This window comes from Microchirus variegatus (genome assembly GCF_963457635.1).
Source record: "Microchirus variegatus genome assembly, chromosome: 2".
NCBI classification, from domain to species: Eukaryota; Metazoa; Chordata; class Actinopteri; order Pleuronectiformes; family Soleidae; genus Microchirus; species Microchirus variegatus.
In genome coordinates, this window is record NC_139803.1 from 22,136,235 (window position 1) to 22,155,618 (window position 19,384).

General features: G+C 39.1%; 1 protein-coding gene across 2 annotated transcripts in view; it reads left to right on the forward strand.

The window, feature by feature from the left end:
• Nucleotides 1-2,767: 2,767 nt before the first annotated feature.
• stim2b (stromal interaction molecule 2b) overlaps nt 2,768-19,384 on the forward strand; it is a 37,001-nt gene continuing 20,384 nt past the window's right edge. The window contains exons 1-2 of one of the 2 annotated variants that reach the window (XM_083910869.1): nt 2,768-3,443; nt 3,540-3,785. In XM_083910869.1, coding sequence (XP_083766995.1) covers nt 3,650-3,785 — 136 coding nt within the window. In that variant the 5' untranslated portion in view covers nt 2,768-3,443; nt 3,540-3,649. Of the gene's footprint in view, nt 3,786-19,384 lie in introns of both variants that reach the window. The other variant, XM_083910870.1, reaches the window with a different exon arrangement.

Sequence of the window (19,384 nt, forward strand, 5' to 3'; positions counted from 1 at the left end):
AACGTTTGTTTTACCTCCGTATATAGAGACCACTTTTAGTCAGGACAATAGATAGCTGTAATTTTATGGATATATTTGCCAGAGTGGACATGTAATCATGATCAAGAGCAGTTTCTCAAACTTTTTTTATTAGAGGCTCCCAGTTTGTGCATTATAAAATGTATACCACAAATATCATTTTGAATACAAGGCATTTCCAAGATATACATGTGAAATGAATGGATCACAACTTTTTTTATACACATTTTATTTTCATGGCGAATGACCAATGACTTAAAGGTGAAGTAAGTAGTTTATAGTGCCATCTAGAGGAGAGGCTGCAATTTACAACAAATAATTGCTCCTCTGCTCACCCCCTCCCTTCCCTGAGCACTACAGTGTCCGCAGCCGGTCAAATGTCGTCCTCGTTGTCTTTCTCCGTGTCAGCAGATGAGGTTCGTGAGGCGAGGGAGAGGGCGAGCTACCACGGCCGTAGCAGACGAAGCGGAGAGAGTGGAGGCGGGACTTCCGCGTTTGTCCTTACAGGCTCCGGTCGAAACATGGCGTCTCGCTGCTAACAGTGGCAATGCAACCGCGGCCCGCAACCATGTTATTTTACATGACTTTTTGAAACACTACGAAAATGAAACAAAAATTATACAGAGACTAGACAATGCAGGAGCACATAATATGTATACAAAAGTGGATTTTGGATAATATAAACCCATAAATACTACACAGTGTCCCTTTAAAGGCAACAATAACTCAAATAACCACTTGTTACAGTCAAGACCACCAGGAGACCATCTCTGAACGTCAAACCTGAAGCAGATGAGCTACAGACCACGCCAGGTTCTACTTCTGATACTTCTGAGGTGTCCTGTGTATATCATAAAATGGCCTGTAAGTGTTTTTTTTTTAATTCACATGTAAAAAAACAAAACAATTCATGCGCGAATACCCTCTGAACAAACCTTTGAACAAACTCTGAGCTTCCTGTGACACGAGGCTCCTTTATTTGTTTATCTCATTTCAACAGTAGGTCAATTCAGAGTTGTTTGCATAAAATAAAGGCAGCACAAGGAAACAAGACATCCAATATTGAAATAAGGCTTAACATAGTTTGCGTAGGATGTCCCAGACACATGGTACAAACGCAACACACACAAATAATATCATGGGGAACCCTGGTGTCGTGTGCAAAAAATAGCTAATAAGTGGGCCCTTGAATTATTATGTCTTTAAAAAAAAAAAAAAAAAGCCTTATCTTAAATCTTAAATGTTGTGTTCCTTACATTTGCTCAGTGATGCAACAGGAATATGATAAGTAATAAAATTAATATTTAAAAAAAAAAAAAATCATATTGTTATGAATAATACTTTTTAAAATTTATAGTTGTCTGTGCCTTTGTAGTAAAGAACATTCAAACAAGAGAGTTGCGACAAAAAATAAATAATTCCTAAAATATTCACAATCGTCCTTTAAGGTCATTTGATTTCCAGCTCTGAGCATCTTGAAGGGATGAAGGGAGGAAGGGCGGGTGTAGGCGCTGTCTGAGTCAGCCAATCAGGCTCTGCCATGTTGGGACAGCTCAGCCAATGAGAGCCCTGAGTCTGCAGGAGGAAAAATTCAATGACCCAGAGTGAGGAAGTGAAGGAACAATCTGATGTCATCCAGAACCCCACTCTCCTTTTACTGTTTTATACTGTATTGTTGTTGTTGAGTACAGTACATAAAGAGAAGTGGACTCAAAAGTACAAAAAATGCATTAATAAATTCAAGTCTTTCCTTAAAATAAATAAAACTATAGTACTATACCTGAAGATGAGAGATGAAACGTCTTCATCTTTGCTCAATACTCAGTATAGAACAAAATATGGAAATATAATGTAATTTAGATTTTTTTCAATATATAAACGGTAAATTGGTACATTTGTTTACCGTTAGGCCAACCTGCAGTACCACCAAGGGCCACACTGGAATGGGCAACTACAGTAAAATAAAAATAAAAAGATAACGATAGAAGGTGCAAGTATTTTCGTAGTGTTATGATTCCACAATGTTCTACTAGACTTTGCTTGTGTTCTAGAGTCTGATTTGATTGAGTTCATAAGAGGTCGACTGGTATGGATTATCTGTGGCTGATGCTGCTGATGTTAGTTTTTTTTTTAGTCCCCCCCAACCGTTAAAATAAATTAAATATTTATTGGCCCCCTCTTTTGGTCTGATTCTCCAATTTGGTTGTCAAATAGCTTTTGGATGGACAATGAAGTTTTAGTGCACTTGCCTACATCAAGGACGTTTTTCAGAATAAAACATTGTAAAATTAGTTTACTAAAATAAATGTATTTATTATTTTTTACAAAAATGTATTTATTTTATTATTAAATGAAATCAGGTGTATATATGTATATACACACACACACACACACACACACACACACACACACACACACACACACACACACACACACACACACACGCACACATATATATATATATATACACACACACAGTATATATATATATATATACTATATAACAGTATATATAGTAATCAGTCAGCTTATTTAATATTTATCAACTGTGCAAATTAGTTCAATAAATGGCTAAATTAATGGGTCATATCGATTAACCGGTGAGTTTTTAAATCGTTCTGTGAGATGTTATATTTTTGTATAGTCGTCTATCCCCCCCCTCCCCCCTCCCCTTCCTCTGTGTGATGTCAAACTGCCTCGCGCACTGTCTGACTTCCGCCCGGCTCGTGCTCTCCTTCCCCCTGCCGCTGGTGAGCAGCATCAGCCGGCGGAGCAGCAGAAATGACGGGGGAACCCGGCAGCAGCAGCAGCAGCAGCGGCTGACTGAGAGCCCACGACATTTTTCAACTCCCCCACGTCCACGGAGCAACGCAGACGTCGTCGTGAGGCGAAGGAAGAGCCTCGGAAAGCGAGAATGTGCGCGTTCTTCGACGCGCCGGGATTTGCTACTTTCGCGTGAAGAGGCGGACCCACAGGAGACGAGTTTCAGTATGCTGAGGCTGTCCCCGCTGTTTGTGTACTGTATGTGGAAGTACACGCACTATTTGCTTCCAACTCGCAGGCCCACGTAAAAAAGGAATTTAACAAGAGACTCTTCTGTGTCGGGGATTAATTTACCACGCTGCAACATTTGAGCTCTCAGTGTCTTTTTTGGGGTCTGTTTTTGTTTTGGAAGCAGGGGGAAATTCCTTCAGACGTGCTTTAGCCGCCACACATAACACCCCAGCGGTGTCGTCTTCTTATTATTTTTCTGCTACTATTTTCTGTTGAAGTAGTTTACCCCACGATGAACTCTTATTTAGTGGGGATTTTCCACGCTCCGGTTAGGTTCTGTGTTGTCACAAGCCTCTGCTCCAGCTGTTAGCCGCCGGTGCGTTTGCCAACAAGTCTACTGCGGGATTTTTCTAAGTTGCTGCAATTTCCAGGTGTCTCTTCAGCTCGTGACACCACCATTTCACTCTAAAAGGACTGATTTTCAATTAATTAATTTAATTTATAATTATCATTTTTTTGTTAATTAGATCCGCACCTGACGTATCTGCCCTGTCCGCTGCGCCTGTCGGATCCTCACCTTTCCCGGCAGAGACCCACGGATACGAACGATAAAGAAAACCCACTCCAGATTTTCACCATGAGTTGCGTCCACAAGGTGCTAAATGTGTTGCTACGTGGACTCGTCATCTATGCGGTACTGGGCTCGGGGTGCACTTACTCGAGTGGGCAACCCACCAGCCCCACGACTGATGCTGCAAATGTAGCCACCACAGGTAAGACACAGCCGCCACCACCACACTCTATGTTTTCAATTGATTCACGCGTGTCATTCCCTCCTTCCCATCCCTCCATCCCTCCATAGTCTTCCCCCCATTATTGGCTTCCACTGAGGGGAAATCCCTGCGTGCATAAGGGTTTAAACTGAAAGTGATGCATTTTTCACGTCCTCCTCTTCCTCTCCATCCTCCTGTATACGTTGCCAATGAATGCGTGACATGACAGGAATGCAGGAAGCACCAGGAAGTATTCACTGTAATGGTTGCACAATGTCATCATAGGGATGCTAAATAAAAATGCATCATTCATGCACACAGGTAGCCTTTTGGGGGAGACGTCACATTTGTGCATGCTGACATCAGGGTCACAGACTCCAGGAGGGGGTGACTGAAATATTGTTAGGAGGCGACTTATTTCATGGAATAAAATAAATGGATTTAATTGTATAATTAGCCACAGAAAGGTGTGATAACGTCTTCAAGTTAAAGCTGCACTTTTTAAATATAAACAAATGTCCCTTGCATTTAAACCAGTGTCAAATAAGTTCACACGATGCAGATCAAACCGATTAGCTCAACACGACTCGCTCTGTGTTTTGCAGTGTAGCAGTGTTGAGATCTTGTGTCACCTGGCGACATTCCCGTGCTGTCCACAGGAAGTGATTTTGATTGATGTTTATATCATAAACAGAGGCAACAGCAACATTGTAGTTAAATCCACAAAAAGTTTCAGAAGGCAATTCTGCTGCTCAGAAAACCTGATTGTTAAGCAGTTTGACAATATTAAGGTCAGGAGTTATTAGTTATTTCTGCACAGTGTTTTTTATTATTGTCTGTCCCCCAGATCATTTGAGTTTGAGACCCCTGAGATAAAGGGTTCTTTTCCCTGCCCATTCCTGTTCTTCCATTGTATACACACAAATGCTCCCTCAGTCAGGTCTGACAGTTTTGCTTAAGAAAGCCCGATTTAAGATGGAGGGTGCAGCATACAAATAATGTTACATCATGTCTTTTCATGAAGAATAAACAAAGCCAGAAGAACAGCAACAAAGACAAAACATGCAAAGTTACACTCTGCAGCTTCAAATGCATGACATGGATAGTTAAGACTTTCTGAAGTGTGGTTGTATGGAGTATTGACTGTACAACACTGAGCATGATGCCAAGTGTGCCGGTTTCATGAACCAGCCTGGGCTCACCTAGTATAATCTGTACTTGCCAAGATATCTCTAAAAATATTTTTGCAGCATTTTCTTGCCATTAGGCTGCATTTTCTGGTTGGATATTGAAGTTTGTTTACTGCTTGTTTGTTAAAACGTTGACACTCCAACAACAGTACTGCAGCTTGTATGTTGTTTCCTTCTACTTCCGTGTCAGTGACTGGGAAGGAAGTGTTGCTGCATGCGTAGAACACCAGGTCCAAGTAGGTATGTTAGTCCGATTAAGACTAGCTCGATTTTAGCTGGACTAACTTTAAGACAACCTAATTATTGTCTAAGTCTGACTAAAATCAGACTTTTAACATGCATGTGAGAGCAAGTGTCCAGATCCCAGGGTCTTGAGTGAGGAAGTAACAGCATAGCAACTTCATGAAAAAAAATGTGATTCCTAAGTCCTAACATACTACTGCAGTTTTCTTTTCTATAGTTAAATCAATATATTTTATTTTAAGAAAAATAAAAAGAGGCCAATATTCACCTATTTATGTTTTAAACCCACACAGTATTGAAATATAAATGATCCCTGAATTTTGATTCTGATAATTGGGATGTTACATGTTGAAGCTTTACAACAAACATATGGAATACTACGCAGCAGGTTATAACATTTTGTTGACATGTTGATGCATGTGTGTGTATATATGTAAGCAGTGGAGACTTTAAACACTATTTCAGTGTGCACACATTTGTAATGGTGGCATTTTTTTTTTACTTATACAACAAGTGATGTTTTCTGATTGGCTTCTTTTATATTTCCTCATGCTTTCATCCCAAGTCAAACCCTGTCACTAACAGACTGTGCAGCTGAGTGTCAATTTTGGATAAATTAAAGCGATAGTCTCTTTTCAGTGAAGGAGATGTTCATAGACCTATTATTAATGTAGCATTCTTATTTAACAACCTTGCAGGGAGTTTCCTTCTCAAGCCCTTCTCATGTACCTGACATTTTAGTTTTAAAGATACTTTTCCTGTAAATTCAAAGTAAGATTCTAATTTCCTGTTGAAAGTTCAAGTGGCCTGTGTTCGCTGTTTAAGCTCCAGTGTATAACCTCTGTTCCATGGCTACAGAGAGGGCTCCACATTTGCAGACTTTACGCTATTGTCTGCCCATTGTAGCTTCATTTTGTCTGGACAGATAATAGTTATGATCTATTTATTTTGCTGAAATGTCAAATATCATCCAGTCCAGTGTTGGGGAAAGGTACAGGCCAATTTGACAAAAAAAAAAAAATATATATATTTTACATATCGTAAAATGTCCCTAGTTCTCTGCTTGATCTCATGGCCTTCATCAGAGGTATAGTTTGCTCACTTTGCCTTGACAAATTAATATTCAGCAACTGATCTCCATGACAACAGAGCTAACTCCATCTGCTGATGAAGGCCCTGAAATGCTACAGAAAGCCCCACACTGTACCAAGTCCCAAAAGCTCAAACACATCCCGGTGTTCTTCCACTTACAACTTGCTTTATTTTGTAATGTCTGGTCGACAAATTAGCTTGGATGATGTAAACGAGGTTAACACTGATGATAATATTATCATTCATCTTCTATAAAACCCCCTGAAGAGTAATTTAAAATGGTTATTTCACAAATGTACTTTATCGCTTTGGACGTGTGCACGGCTTTGTGCTGGCAGAAGTGACTGAACACAGTTCTGCAGCTGAAAGCTTCAATGAAAGCCTGTGGGCTCATCGATATATTCATGTTCATCTAGCACATCCACCGCAGCTGCAGAAAGTAATCAACCTCTTGCTAGACAACAGTTAAGCATTCATGACTGTCTGTTAACAAGTGCTAAGCAGCGCCTGAAAATTAACTGCTGTTATTGAATAATAAGGCAAACGCAACACTTGGCCTTTTCCACAGCAGCAGCAGCAGCAGCAGCAGCAGCAGCAGCAGCAGCAGCAGCAGCAGCACACCAGCATGAAAATGAGCCAGGGGACGATGTCATCCCTCTCTGCCTGCAAACAATGAAAGGCAACTGGATACAGATACAGAGAAAGGGGTGACTTAATACAGTGTCAGTAAACATGACCGCAGCGTTGCCTGTTTCATAGGCATCTCCCTGCAAAGGTCAGCAGCCTTTTCACTGACACATGGAAAACACATGTCTGAGTGTTCATGCTGCTCCTGAATATGCTGCGTTTCTTTTAAAGAGGAACTGTCACTTAGGTGATTCATTTTAAGCTGTAATGAGTGATGTGTGATGTTCACACAAATCAGAATCTGAATAATTGGTCTACCTCTACCTCCTAAGTAACAAACATTCCTTGTTTTTGTCTGCACTTGCAGTTTTGAGCTTGTTATTATTTTACTCTATGAGCTGCATCTTCTGTAAATTTAGTTGAGACTTCTGGTCTTGTTTTTGACCATGAAATGAGATTCGTCATTCAGCTACCTATTTAAATGCGATCATTCAGCTCAGCTGCTGTTGCACAGCAACTCCACGGGCATTGTTTATATTATGTGCCAGCTGATGGTGCTGAAAGTGCAATGCAGCCAAATCAGATTTGTTCCTGATCTTTTTTTTTTTTACTAATATTTTACCAGAGGGGATACAGTGATTATATATTTTGATAGTATGATCATTGGCATTTCTGTTCACTACCAGCACTAGGTTCAATGTCACTTTGGAGGTCATTCGGTGCAATGCTTCTTTTGCTGCTTTTGGTTTACAGTGCTGATAATACGACTCTTAACTCATGCAATTTTAGCTAATGTAGATGGTAGATGGTGTAGCTCTGCGGCCATCAGCTATGATGCTAGAGTGTGATACTTTAGGGTGGTACACAAGATGTTTCAGTTTACTGGTTCTACCTGCAGTAACTTGTCATGTTCCTCACTGTCCTGTTGTTGTCTGTAGAAAAATACTGCACTAAAATCTATATTTTGAGAGTGGGAGCCGAACACTTAGTGTAGTCTTTCATGTTAAATAACAGACTTTTTTAATGGGGCTGGTGTAGTTGTGTGGTGTTAGCATGGCTTTGTTCATAGTTCTTATCATGGTTCAATTGAGGATCTTTCTGTCTGGAGTTCTAATTTTCTCCCCGGGTGTAGTTGAAGGTGTTCTCTGGTACTTCCACAGTCCAAAGACATGCAGTAGAAATGCCACTTTCTTTTGAAAAATCACGTTAGAAGAATATTTGTGACCTGTCTTCAGATAGCCTGATGTGCTACTAGGCTGTATATTGGGCTGACCAATGTGAACTGGATTTCAGATCACTTTTTGCACTTTGCATTTGTAAATCTCCCTAGTGTGTATTAAGTAGTATTACCATTGCTAGACATCTAAAAATTATTTTTGTTTACTCATTTTTTTTGTATTTACTCCCACTCCTGTAGCTGTGTGCTGTGCAATTTGAACAAGCAGTTCACCCACAGGATCAATAATATTGTTTTGATGCTCTGAATGTGAATCTAACAGTATTTGTTCACTGACGTTTGGGCTCCTCCATGTTCTCACTACTTTTACGGTTTCTTATAATTTTAGCTTAAAGCAGAACTCGACTTTATCAGGTATCTCATCAGTAATAGATTGTTACACCTTATGTTTGTACCAACGTGAAAGTTAAGATGTTTGCACATCAATTAAAGAGTTTACATTACAGACTGTAATGCTTGTCTATGGGAATGTAATTTTTTTTTTGCCTGAAGGTTTAAATGCCCATATGAACATTTTCCAGTATTAAGGCTTTTTTTAAAATAAGGACCCAGGCTGGTGTCGTTAACGCAGTCGAGGGTTCAAAGCTGTACAAACATGCTGTGAGCAGTTCCAGGGGATGAGACAAGGGGGTTGGTTTAAACATTTGACTGCTCATACGGTTCCCTTGTGATTTAGAGACTTCAAAGGACCATGTCAGAGTTAAAGAGGGGCAGGCATTTTAGTTTCTGAAATAAAGCAGGGGATGATGGTGGAGGATGTTTACATCATTTTTAGAATGTGAGCAGTCACCTGAGTCGTCTCTCTTTTCTACTCGGTTTGGATATAAAAATAGTCAAACAAAATATTTAAAATACAGTTTATAATGTCATTAGTTCTGACTGTTGACATCCCATTATTCATTATTTGCCGACCCAAGCCAGTTCTTATGTGAGGTTGAGGAAAGGTACGACGGTGTGAAGTTATTATTTTCAGACTTAAAATAACATCTGTCTAGTTTTCATCAACACCGACAAACACTTTTTTTTAGTGTTTTTAGTTGGTGCTGAGCTCCTTGTTTACTTGCATATGTATGAGGTTCATTATGAGCCTAATTCTTATGTAAATGGGTGCTTTTATGTGATGATCGGCACATCCTGTAGAGAATAAGTAAGTAATAAGTAAAGGAGGGATTGTGGTGTTTTGTAAAGGCCAACAGTTGAATGAGGTGACGTGAACGTGGTGGTCTCCTGTTTTAATTGTGTGTTAGCTTGTTTAGCATTGTAACAAACACAGTTCTTCCTCCTGGCTGCAGCATGCCGTTCTCTGCCTGAATGATAAGTGAGTGAGTAGAGGTTTGCCAATATGGGCTTTTCTTTGGCTGATGCCGATCTTTATACGTTAGTGTAGCGGATGATGATTATTTTATTTTATTTGTTCTATTTCATAACAAATGATTAACAAACTGACTTGAACAGCACTTGTGGTCTGTCGCGTATCTGCATGTTGTGTCTGATCTGCGGTGCACTTAAATAAAATGAATAAGCTGTATGTTAAATACATGAAACTGATGATCAAAAATATTTTACTTTGTCAAAAAGTAAAATCTAAAAAAAACAACACTTTACATTATATGCTTTATATGACTCGCATATGTGGCTTCTGTAGGTGAAACTGCAGGCCCAAATGTGACAAAGAACCTATATTTTTGTGTCATTTGTCTCCAGTTTTTGTTTCCTGTGTTGTCTGAGCCTTCCAGCAAGTTCAAGATTTGCAAAAGGTGCCTGAGTGTGTGTGTGTGTGTGTACTCACACATAATAGTGTCTCACAGTATCCTGCTTCTGTTGCACAACAGCTCAAATAGGCAAAACTCATTTCCTTTTCTGAGGATAGATAATTAAATGTAATTATGACTTTGTGTTTAACTAAACAAACTAAACACATCCAAACTATATGACATTTTTCATTTTTTATTACATGATTAATTGCGTTGTTTTTTTAACCATGCTCATATTTTTCCTCTTAAAGTGAATATTCTCTGGGTTGAAATGATTAAAACTTTCATTTTAGGCTGTGGACAAAACAAAGCAATTTAGGAGGAAATTGTTTCAAGGTTTGAGACATTTTATGGACCATGTTTGAATATTTCGGAAATATTATGGAAACAAACAATTACGTTAAAGCACAAACCGAAGACTCCAGGCGACTGTTTTGTCTATTGTCTGTTCCCATTATGTTAACTTTTATTTTCTCTCGTTAGTCGCCCTAGCTTGGCTCATTCCGTTTCTGTGATTGTATTGCTGTAGCTGCGTTACAGCACCACATACAGGCCTGGCATATGTAGTACAGCGTCACGAGTCGTTTTAATGTGCATGATGAGGACATATCTTGAAATGATTACCCCAAAAGAGTACATGTGCAGTGTCATTCCCTGCACTCTTACACTGTTTCCTGTTTATCCTCCACTGTCTCTGTTAAATAAATGCAGCCACACGCATGTTTACAGTTTAGTCTGTTGTCCTAACCCTGCTTGGAGGCAGTATTAATACGCTGCCTCCAAGGAAAACTCAAGTCTCCCAAAGGAGAGCATGGGGTCCAGTTGGACATCTTTAATAACCTCAGATGATAAGCTGGTGTTGCATCACTGTCCCCACTGACCCCATTCAGTTTCCTTGACAGTTTCCCCCAAAAGTGGACAGCTGCTGTGCGTCTCGGACAGAGGCTTTACGACTATGATCCAACCTTAATGAGCTCTGCCATCTAACACACTGACCCCCTTCAGTGTATTTATAAAGCGGCAGGTGAAAAGTTTCCATTTTTCCATTGCACGCTGCTGTTGCTGCTAACCCAGTTTTGACATTGATGCGGCAGTTCAAAGCCGTCAGTGTCTAGCGCTGGTAGCTTGGCTAATCAGGGAGAGAATGGTGCTTTAGTTTAACAGTTTACTCCTCTGTACCCATTGTCACCGGCCATGACTGAGAGAAGAGATGGGATTTTAAAGTGCTGAGGCACTCGATGACCTACAGTTTAGTTGTGCTTGCACGTATCGTTCTGGAATTTGAGTTTGAGCAGAATTGTTTATTTAGACCCACATTTTGTTTTCATCTTTGGAATTAAACTAGTTATCTAAGTAAGTCTTACAAATTTATATTTATTAAATAATTAATTGATATTTTTTTGTGGCTGATGCCAGTCTTTAGAAGTCAGTGCAACCAAAGGCAGATATGGCACTGTTTTTTTTCCAATCATCTGATAAATATAACTTAAATAATAACAAATAATACACAACATTGACTCATGGTCTTACCTTTCAGTCTGAAGTGTGTCTGCAGTGCACTTGCATATTATGAATAAAATGAATGCATTAAATGCGAAAAGTTTTATTGCGTTATCAAGTGTCTCAGAACAAATATTTGTAATCTTGTCATAATTGGCTGGTTAAATAAATAATAAATGGCCTCTCCCTGTTTCCATTTCCTCATGAGAAAAGTCAGCCTGTTTACCCTCTGTAATGTTTACCCTATCAAACAATCATACATATCCATTTTTTATTAATGATTATCACTCATAACGTGCACAAGTGAGCGTCAAATGCTGCACATTAATATACAAAAGACAAAAATTAACCATCTAAAATTATTATTTGGCCTTTTGATAGAAAACTGTTTTGATTTGAACGATCATGAATCTTGGCCTCCTCACGGACAAAGCGGCGCATCAGCATCGCTGCTGAATAAAAATTTTCGGGGGGGAAACGCACAATATCAGTACCTTCAAACTTGTGATGAAAGAAGCCTTTGTTTTACAATCTCGAATGGCCAGTGCACAGCAGACAACACTGGCTGTAACACAGTACGCTGATTCACTCATGCAGAAAGCACAGTCTGAGTAAGAGATGTAGGTCACTGTGCTCAGCTGTGCAGTGTTTCCTGCTGCGAGTTGTCTACAGTAGCAGAACTGTCGGCCCTCACCCAGCATAGGAGGGTTGGGAAGGGAAGGCTATTGTTGTCCCCCTCTGACACACTTGTAGGTGTTGATCCCCTCTGCTGGTAGTGCATGGACCATTGGATGTTAAGGCCTTTGTGACAACTGATTTACATGATAATTGGCAGAAAAATAAAGCCTTTTGCAGATTTTGTTCTAGTTTAAAATACTCGGGTACAAACCCTGACGCTGACAGAAGGTCAGTGGTATTGTTACTATTTTTCTAATTCAATTTTAAAGGAGAAATGCAAATAAAGTGAAAACCTGTTGCCTTTGTGTGATTTAATTAGATGAAAAGTCAAGTTTTTTGCTGTTGATTAGTTTAGTTTCATGCTTTTGAACTACTGACACTGTATCCCCAAACCATAAAAATAAATCCTCTCTTTCAACCTCCAACACAGTCAGAATAAAGGCTTGACACAGCGGAGTCCTTTTTTATGAGGGCCGGATCCCACTGCGTTAATACTCGTCACCTTAACACAGGAAGGAGCCAATGCCATGCCCTTCACAGAGGCCTAAATTGTCTCCATGTCGTTCTTCTCTCACGTTGCTCGCCATTTCCTACCTAATCAGATGTACTTATTTACAGGAGCATTCGTTTTCTCAGTGCTGCAGGGGTGAAATCACACATTTTATTTGCTATAAGCTTCCATGAAACTTGATTCTGGAATATGCTACTGCTGGAATCCAGTTACATTCTATGTAGTCATGTTTAACTATAAGTACAAAGTTGATCTCCCAGAGCTGTTAAGTCAAGATTTGTTTACAGTTGACTCTTAAATTAATTTAAGGCAAATATATTATCTATATATGTTTTGAGAGAACTTTCAAAGTTAGAGTTGAAGGTGAGGTGAAGCCCCCTCTATTTTCAGGGACTTTCCCTTGGTATTGGGGCACGTGATGTGGTGGTCTGGGCAAGCGGGGCAAGGAGCGGTGTGGATTTCTTTGGTATGCTGTCCCCGCTCATGTCTGTCTCCACCAACATCCATGCTCTGACCTGCGCTCGTAACAAACTAATTTACAAGTAATTTACAGCTAATTCAGGCAGACACAGGGGCAACTAAATGTAATCCATGACAAAAATTATTAAAGTAGCATATAGATATAAGAAATAACTACCAACTCCTTTTGAAACAAACTTGATGCTTGTGAGAGCGTTCTTTTGGATTTGAGACTTAATTCAAACCTGCAATCATTGGTATTTTTGTATCAACACAAGATCAAATAACAGCATGTAATATGAAAGGGGTCACTCATAGTGACAAAACTACAAAAAAAACATTCCTCAGCTTCCCTGGGAACTTCAGTCAGCATGTTTACCTCACATTAGAAAAAGGTATTATCTAGTTATTACTTCTGACTGTCTAAATCCGCACTTTAAAAATTTATGTAAACAAGTTAGTAATAAAATGGCGCCCTCCCCAGAGCTGTCCGAGGTCCTGATATAGATATAAAAGGCTTATTCTGTCTTCATTAAAAAAAACACATCAATATAAGTATCCCTGACATGTTAAATATTTGTGTTTAACCTAATTTGAAAATGGTTCGAAAATGATTAAAAAATTATAAAATGATTTCCATCTGTATGGATATATATATTATATGTTTTATTATTTTTATTTAATTATTTGTCCTAGAGTAAGTTAAGTGTTCAGTTGCTCATAAGTTACAGTGACTATTTTTTTTTTTTTTTTTTTTTGGTTTACCCATCTGGCTTCTGTTGTGTTACAATTATTTATTTTTATTTGTAACATGGTCACAGGACATGGGGAAATATACCAAAACATAGTGTTCACAAGCGCGGTGGGAAAGTCTTAACCCTTAGCTTTCCTTCCCTGAGGCCATGGAACAGGGACTCCTAGTCCTCCTTGGAGTTGCCCAATATGTATCTCCTGTGCACTGTTATTCTTTTATCGATGAAAATATGTATATTTCTTTTCATGTTCATCAGATGGCTGCAGTGCAAAGGACTGATGAGGTCACTCTTTGTAACTTTGTTAAAGTCTGGCATGTGATCTTTGTCTTTTTCTCTCTCTCCGCCTTGCCCTCTCTGTGTCAATAGACATAATAGCTGTTAATATTATATATACAAGAGTCAGAGAGCAAGACGGCTCATAGAGCTGCAGGTTTTCTTCATCCTCTTCTCCTACTATTTCCTCATATTGTACATCACCATGTCCCGTGTTCTGGATTGTTGCTAAAACATTCCAGGGACGCCTAGGTGCAAGGAGCCTCTCCTTTTCTGGAAGTTTTTCCATCAGATTTGGTCGGCTTCCACACGCTTTGCTCTAGTTGTCTTTCCACTCTGCTTTTGCCCTCCTGTGGCCTTAGTAGAAGATTTCCGGTGCCCTTGAATGGGGTTTGGTTGAGTTAGGTTTCAGTGGATTCAACAGGTCCAAGACAAACAGCTTCCTTTATACAGAACTAAAATTAAGAGAGTAGGAAGACCTAGGTCTGGTTTACGGTTTTTGTTTTTTTAATAACAAATTAGAAACCCACTCTCCGATACACTCCCCCATATATCCATATTTTTTAACACTCAGGTGTGTGCTGGGTAAGAGGTTCTTTTCATTTTGATCCGGCATTGTCTTGTATTTTCTTGCAGCACTAGCTCAAGTCGGCAAAGCTACAAAAACACTTAGCCCGAGTGTATTTATTTTCTAACAGTAAGCTTACAAAAAAGACAATTTGTTTGTGCATGTTATGAACCACTGCACCATTCAGTTAAGATAATTTGATTTGATTTTAGAAATATGACTCATGGGTTATGTCAATTTCTGCCCACAATTATTGCCTTTATCAATTGCAATAACTGCAGAATCTCAATACTTATCTAATCGGTAGCGTGACACAGACGAATCATAACAAAAGTATATATCGTCCCAGCCCTCATGAGGACTAGTGATCGAGGAACACAATCACATGGAGAGACTTTGGAGAGCTGCAGCAGAGCCAACATGACTCAACTCTTTGGAAACTCACATTAGTTTTACTTTGCTGCGGTTACCTGAGCATAATCCACCTATGCTTTACTGCCTATTGTTTGCATAATTTGTTGTTGACAATCATCAGTTTGCAACAGAGATAATTCCCTTTAAGGCAGATCAGGTTCAGTTAAGACATGTTCATGTCTGGGACCTGGATATATGTGTGTGTGCGTGCACGTTTGTGGGTGTGTTTGATTGAGGCAGAACCTGAGGAACTGGTTAAAGGCTAAGATTTAAGTTATGGTTAGGTTAAGGTCGAGGTTAAGGATGACACTAGGGTTAGGCCAGAAGTCAGTGCAGTGTCTTAAGAATAGCTTCTCAAAGCCGTGTGTCTGTGTGTGAAAAGGGTTTGGGGGAATTGGGTTATTATGCTTCTTGTTCTACTGTTGTGTGTGCATATTGATGATTGCAGCTTGCCTTGAAAGCCTACTGGTACTCTGCAAAGTTAGAAATCTCACTGGATTGGACAGCAGTGTCACAAAGAACATGCAATGTTGACAATATGGGTGAAGCAGCTTTTGGTCCATTTTTCTTTTAAAGATGCACGACTTGTGTGGTGTTGCTGTAGGAATAACGCTCTTCCCCTGTGCTCTAAATTCTTAACCTCTTTCATGCTGAAATGATTGGCTTTACCCAGGTTAATACAAACATTGATCAGAGCTGAAGCTGATGAAAAACATGGTTTGCAGAATCATTTCACACTGGGGAAGTGAATGCCGATTTAACAAACCCTGTCTTGTAAAATTCACATTACAGGGCACCAATCTTATGAAATGTAAATGTTTTTTTCCATTGCGCTTACACTGCAATCTGTTTCATGACACATTTAAGCCAATAAGTTGTCTATTACTTCATATTTACCGCAGTTGTAAGCAAAACCAGAAAAGTCTGTTTTTGAATTTACGCCTGTGACTTTGTCCATTTTAACAGCTTGTTCAAACTGAGAGTAGCACAAACACTTTCTGTATCCTGTTCCTTCCTCTTCACCCAACTCTGCCGCTCTCTCTTCCTCTCGCTGCACAAGCTGGTGGCATTTGTAGGCAGCTAATGATATTTGTGTCTTATTAATGGCTGCTGATGAGCTGAAATGGTAGACTCTCCAGAAGCTTTATTTACTTGCCTTTAATACTGACCCGTCAGCTTGACTTATGACACTGCCATATGGGCACTGGTTACAGAGGGGGACACTGGTGCTCACTGACATTGCAGTCCTCTTCCCTCTCCACACTTTCACATCATTTTTATCGTCTCTTATTGATGTATTGAATGTGAACGCAAACAAAACATAATGCTGAAATTTGTTAGAATACGCTTATCCTCTCATTTATCATTCACATTGTAAATTCATGCATTGTAAACATTTGAAAGCTGATAGGAGTTTGGCACAGTGCCAGTGGATATAATGCACTGCTGACATGGCTGATGCGCAGTGGTAATATACTGTAAAGAGAAAGGTGTACCGGGTGCACTGTGCTGTACAGAATAGCTAAAGAGCCGAGTGACATTCAAGCAGGCCGTCTTGTAAATGTTGTCGTTACATGACAGCAGCGAGCTTCAGTAGGCAGTCTGTCTGACATATTCTGTGTTACAGTAATAGAATGAGAAGTTCTTTTCTCCAGGAAGTTTAAAGGTGAAATTGAAATCTTAATCTTTTTCGAGGGTAACATTTAAAATGGCTTGTCTTTGTTACCCATATAGAAAACTGCAGTATTGTACATTTAATCAAAAATAAAATTTTAATAGAATAAAGGTGGAGTTTTGTGTGCAAACCAATAAAGGATTCAGGGATGTCCATTTGAGGCCTAACAACAGGGTCCTCATAACACTTATAACGAATGTTCTGTAATCTGGGAAAAATGTGTTCCTTACAAGATGTAGTTTTAGAATGCCATCGTTATTTTTGGACAGAGTTGAAAGAAAATTGTGCCTCAAATAGATCACTATTGTGATAATATACAATACAATAAAAATAAATCCTAATCTGGTAGAAAATGTGTTTCTTTTGAAAAGCAATTTAGAATGGCAATGTACATTTTAGACATGGTTCTCTAAGAAGGTCGCAGTACTTAAAAAAAACAAACAAAAAACATATTAAATTGATTAAAGGTCCCCTATGGAGTTTTCCTGATGTTTGTTGTTAAACTGAACAGTTGTCAGTTGCTTGGCGGACTATCACCGATTGCCACATCCTACGGGGTGCCCTGTAGAAGGCTCCACAACTCCACAAACCAACAGCAAATTTCCCATCGTTTTTGGCAACCGTTCACTGGCGGATGTTGAGCTTTGTTTACGCTCCATCGCCAACCCCACCTCCTTCAGGTGCCCTGTGGACTACTGTTCACAAACTACTGAAAGTTACATTTTCCTTTCCTCAAGGCTGAATAAATTATTTTTTTTAAGGACATCTCATAAACCCGCAACAAATCTTCCCGTTTTGTGTCAACTGTTTTCTGGAAGATCTTGGGCTTTGTGACACGCCATTGCCAAATCCACCTCCTTCAGGTGCCCTGTGGACTACTGTTCAAAATCTAATGAACGTTAAATTTTCCTTTCCTCGAGGTTGAATAAATGTATCCTGATAACATCTCAAGAAACCACAAAAACTGTGAGATGTTTGGTGTGAAATTGATCTGTTGCATGGAGGATGCCTTGTATTATGTTGCTCTTGCACCACATCACCTCTTCCAGATGCCCTGTGGAGTTTTGTTGGCAAAACTAATACAAATACATTTTTTTGCGGTTTCCCCTCCAGGTCATGACTAGAATGTTGAAATTTTTTTTTCCACGAGCAGAGTATTGAGTTTTATTTTAAATAACCAATATGCCCGTTTGAATCTTCTTTATTGAAACACATCCCAGTTTGAGACTGTTGAACCTTTCATGTTCCGTGTTTGCACAGAAACAGTCATGATATTTATGGTGACGTGCTGCAGATAAATACAGTTTGGCTGTCCCCAGTCTTTGACCTGGTAGAAGGAGACAATGCTTAGATTGCAGTGCTGTTCCTGGAATTCATACGGCGCCGTTGGCTTCTTTTTCGCACAACAACCACAAGAACTGCGCTCGATCTCATTTGTATCATGTTTAACATGTACATAAGGTACGGAATATACAGAACCAGAGCACAATCCATCTATCTCGCCATTCGCTGTTTGATTGTCTGTGACATAGCTCGATATAACATGTAGTCATTGAACATACACTTTACCACTTTGAAAAGTATTTCACTTACTGCAAGTGTATGGCTCAAATATTCATCCGTTTTATTTAATATTTAAGACAAATTTAAGGGATATCTTTTCATTTTTGTCAATTTTTGATTGTGGAAAATTGACAATTTTGTGAAATTAGAAATAGAAGTTTTCTCTGAGATCCATTGGGGACAACAGTGCATCAGTGTTTTATGTTTACCCCAAACATTATAGTTTAATTGTCCAAATCTTTTAGAATTAATCTATATATGTATGTAATATAGTACAGTATATTTCCTGAGCTACAGTAGGCACATTATGTGTTATTTACACTGGCTAATTTATATTTATTTAAAATACCCTGAAGGTACATGTGTACCACGGTTTATATGTTGTATTTGTTCATCTCTTTAGGATTTTTGAGTAGACGGAACACACAAGAAAGCACTTAAGTGGCTGTTAGTCATGCACGCTACTTTGTGGTCATATCTCAATGTTGACATTTTTATAATGAACCAGGGTTAAATTAGTTTATTGTACAATTGACTTTAAAGTGTCTCTCATATTGAAGAAAACTAGAATTTCCCAAACTGAATCTTACATTAAGCTAATTTAAGTGTGTCCTTGTGAATCACAACTCAATATGTTTGGGAAATGATTGGCAATAGCCAGTCTTCTCTGTCAGTTTGGTCTGCTGCAGGGTTATTAAACAAAATAAAAACTACAATGAGCAAAGCGAACTAAAACTAAACTGAATTGTTGATAAATTCAGCTCAAAACTTAGTTCTGGAATACAGACCATTTTTTACTTTTGATATACCTGCAGGTGTTAAAGGTTAAAGAATGAAATTAGAGAATTTGATAATTCACACTAAGAAATCAAAGTACGAGACTGTACCTAAAAAGGTTAAAATGCTTTGTCACTCCAGTTGTACCCTATCAGGGTACAAGCACTGTACCTTTCAAATTTGTACCTTTAAAGAAACACTTCTGCACCCCTAGTGACAAAAATGTACCTGTACACACACTGATAGAGTACAACTGGAGCGACGGCCAAAGGTACAGTCTGGT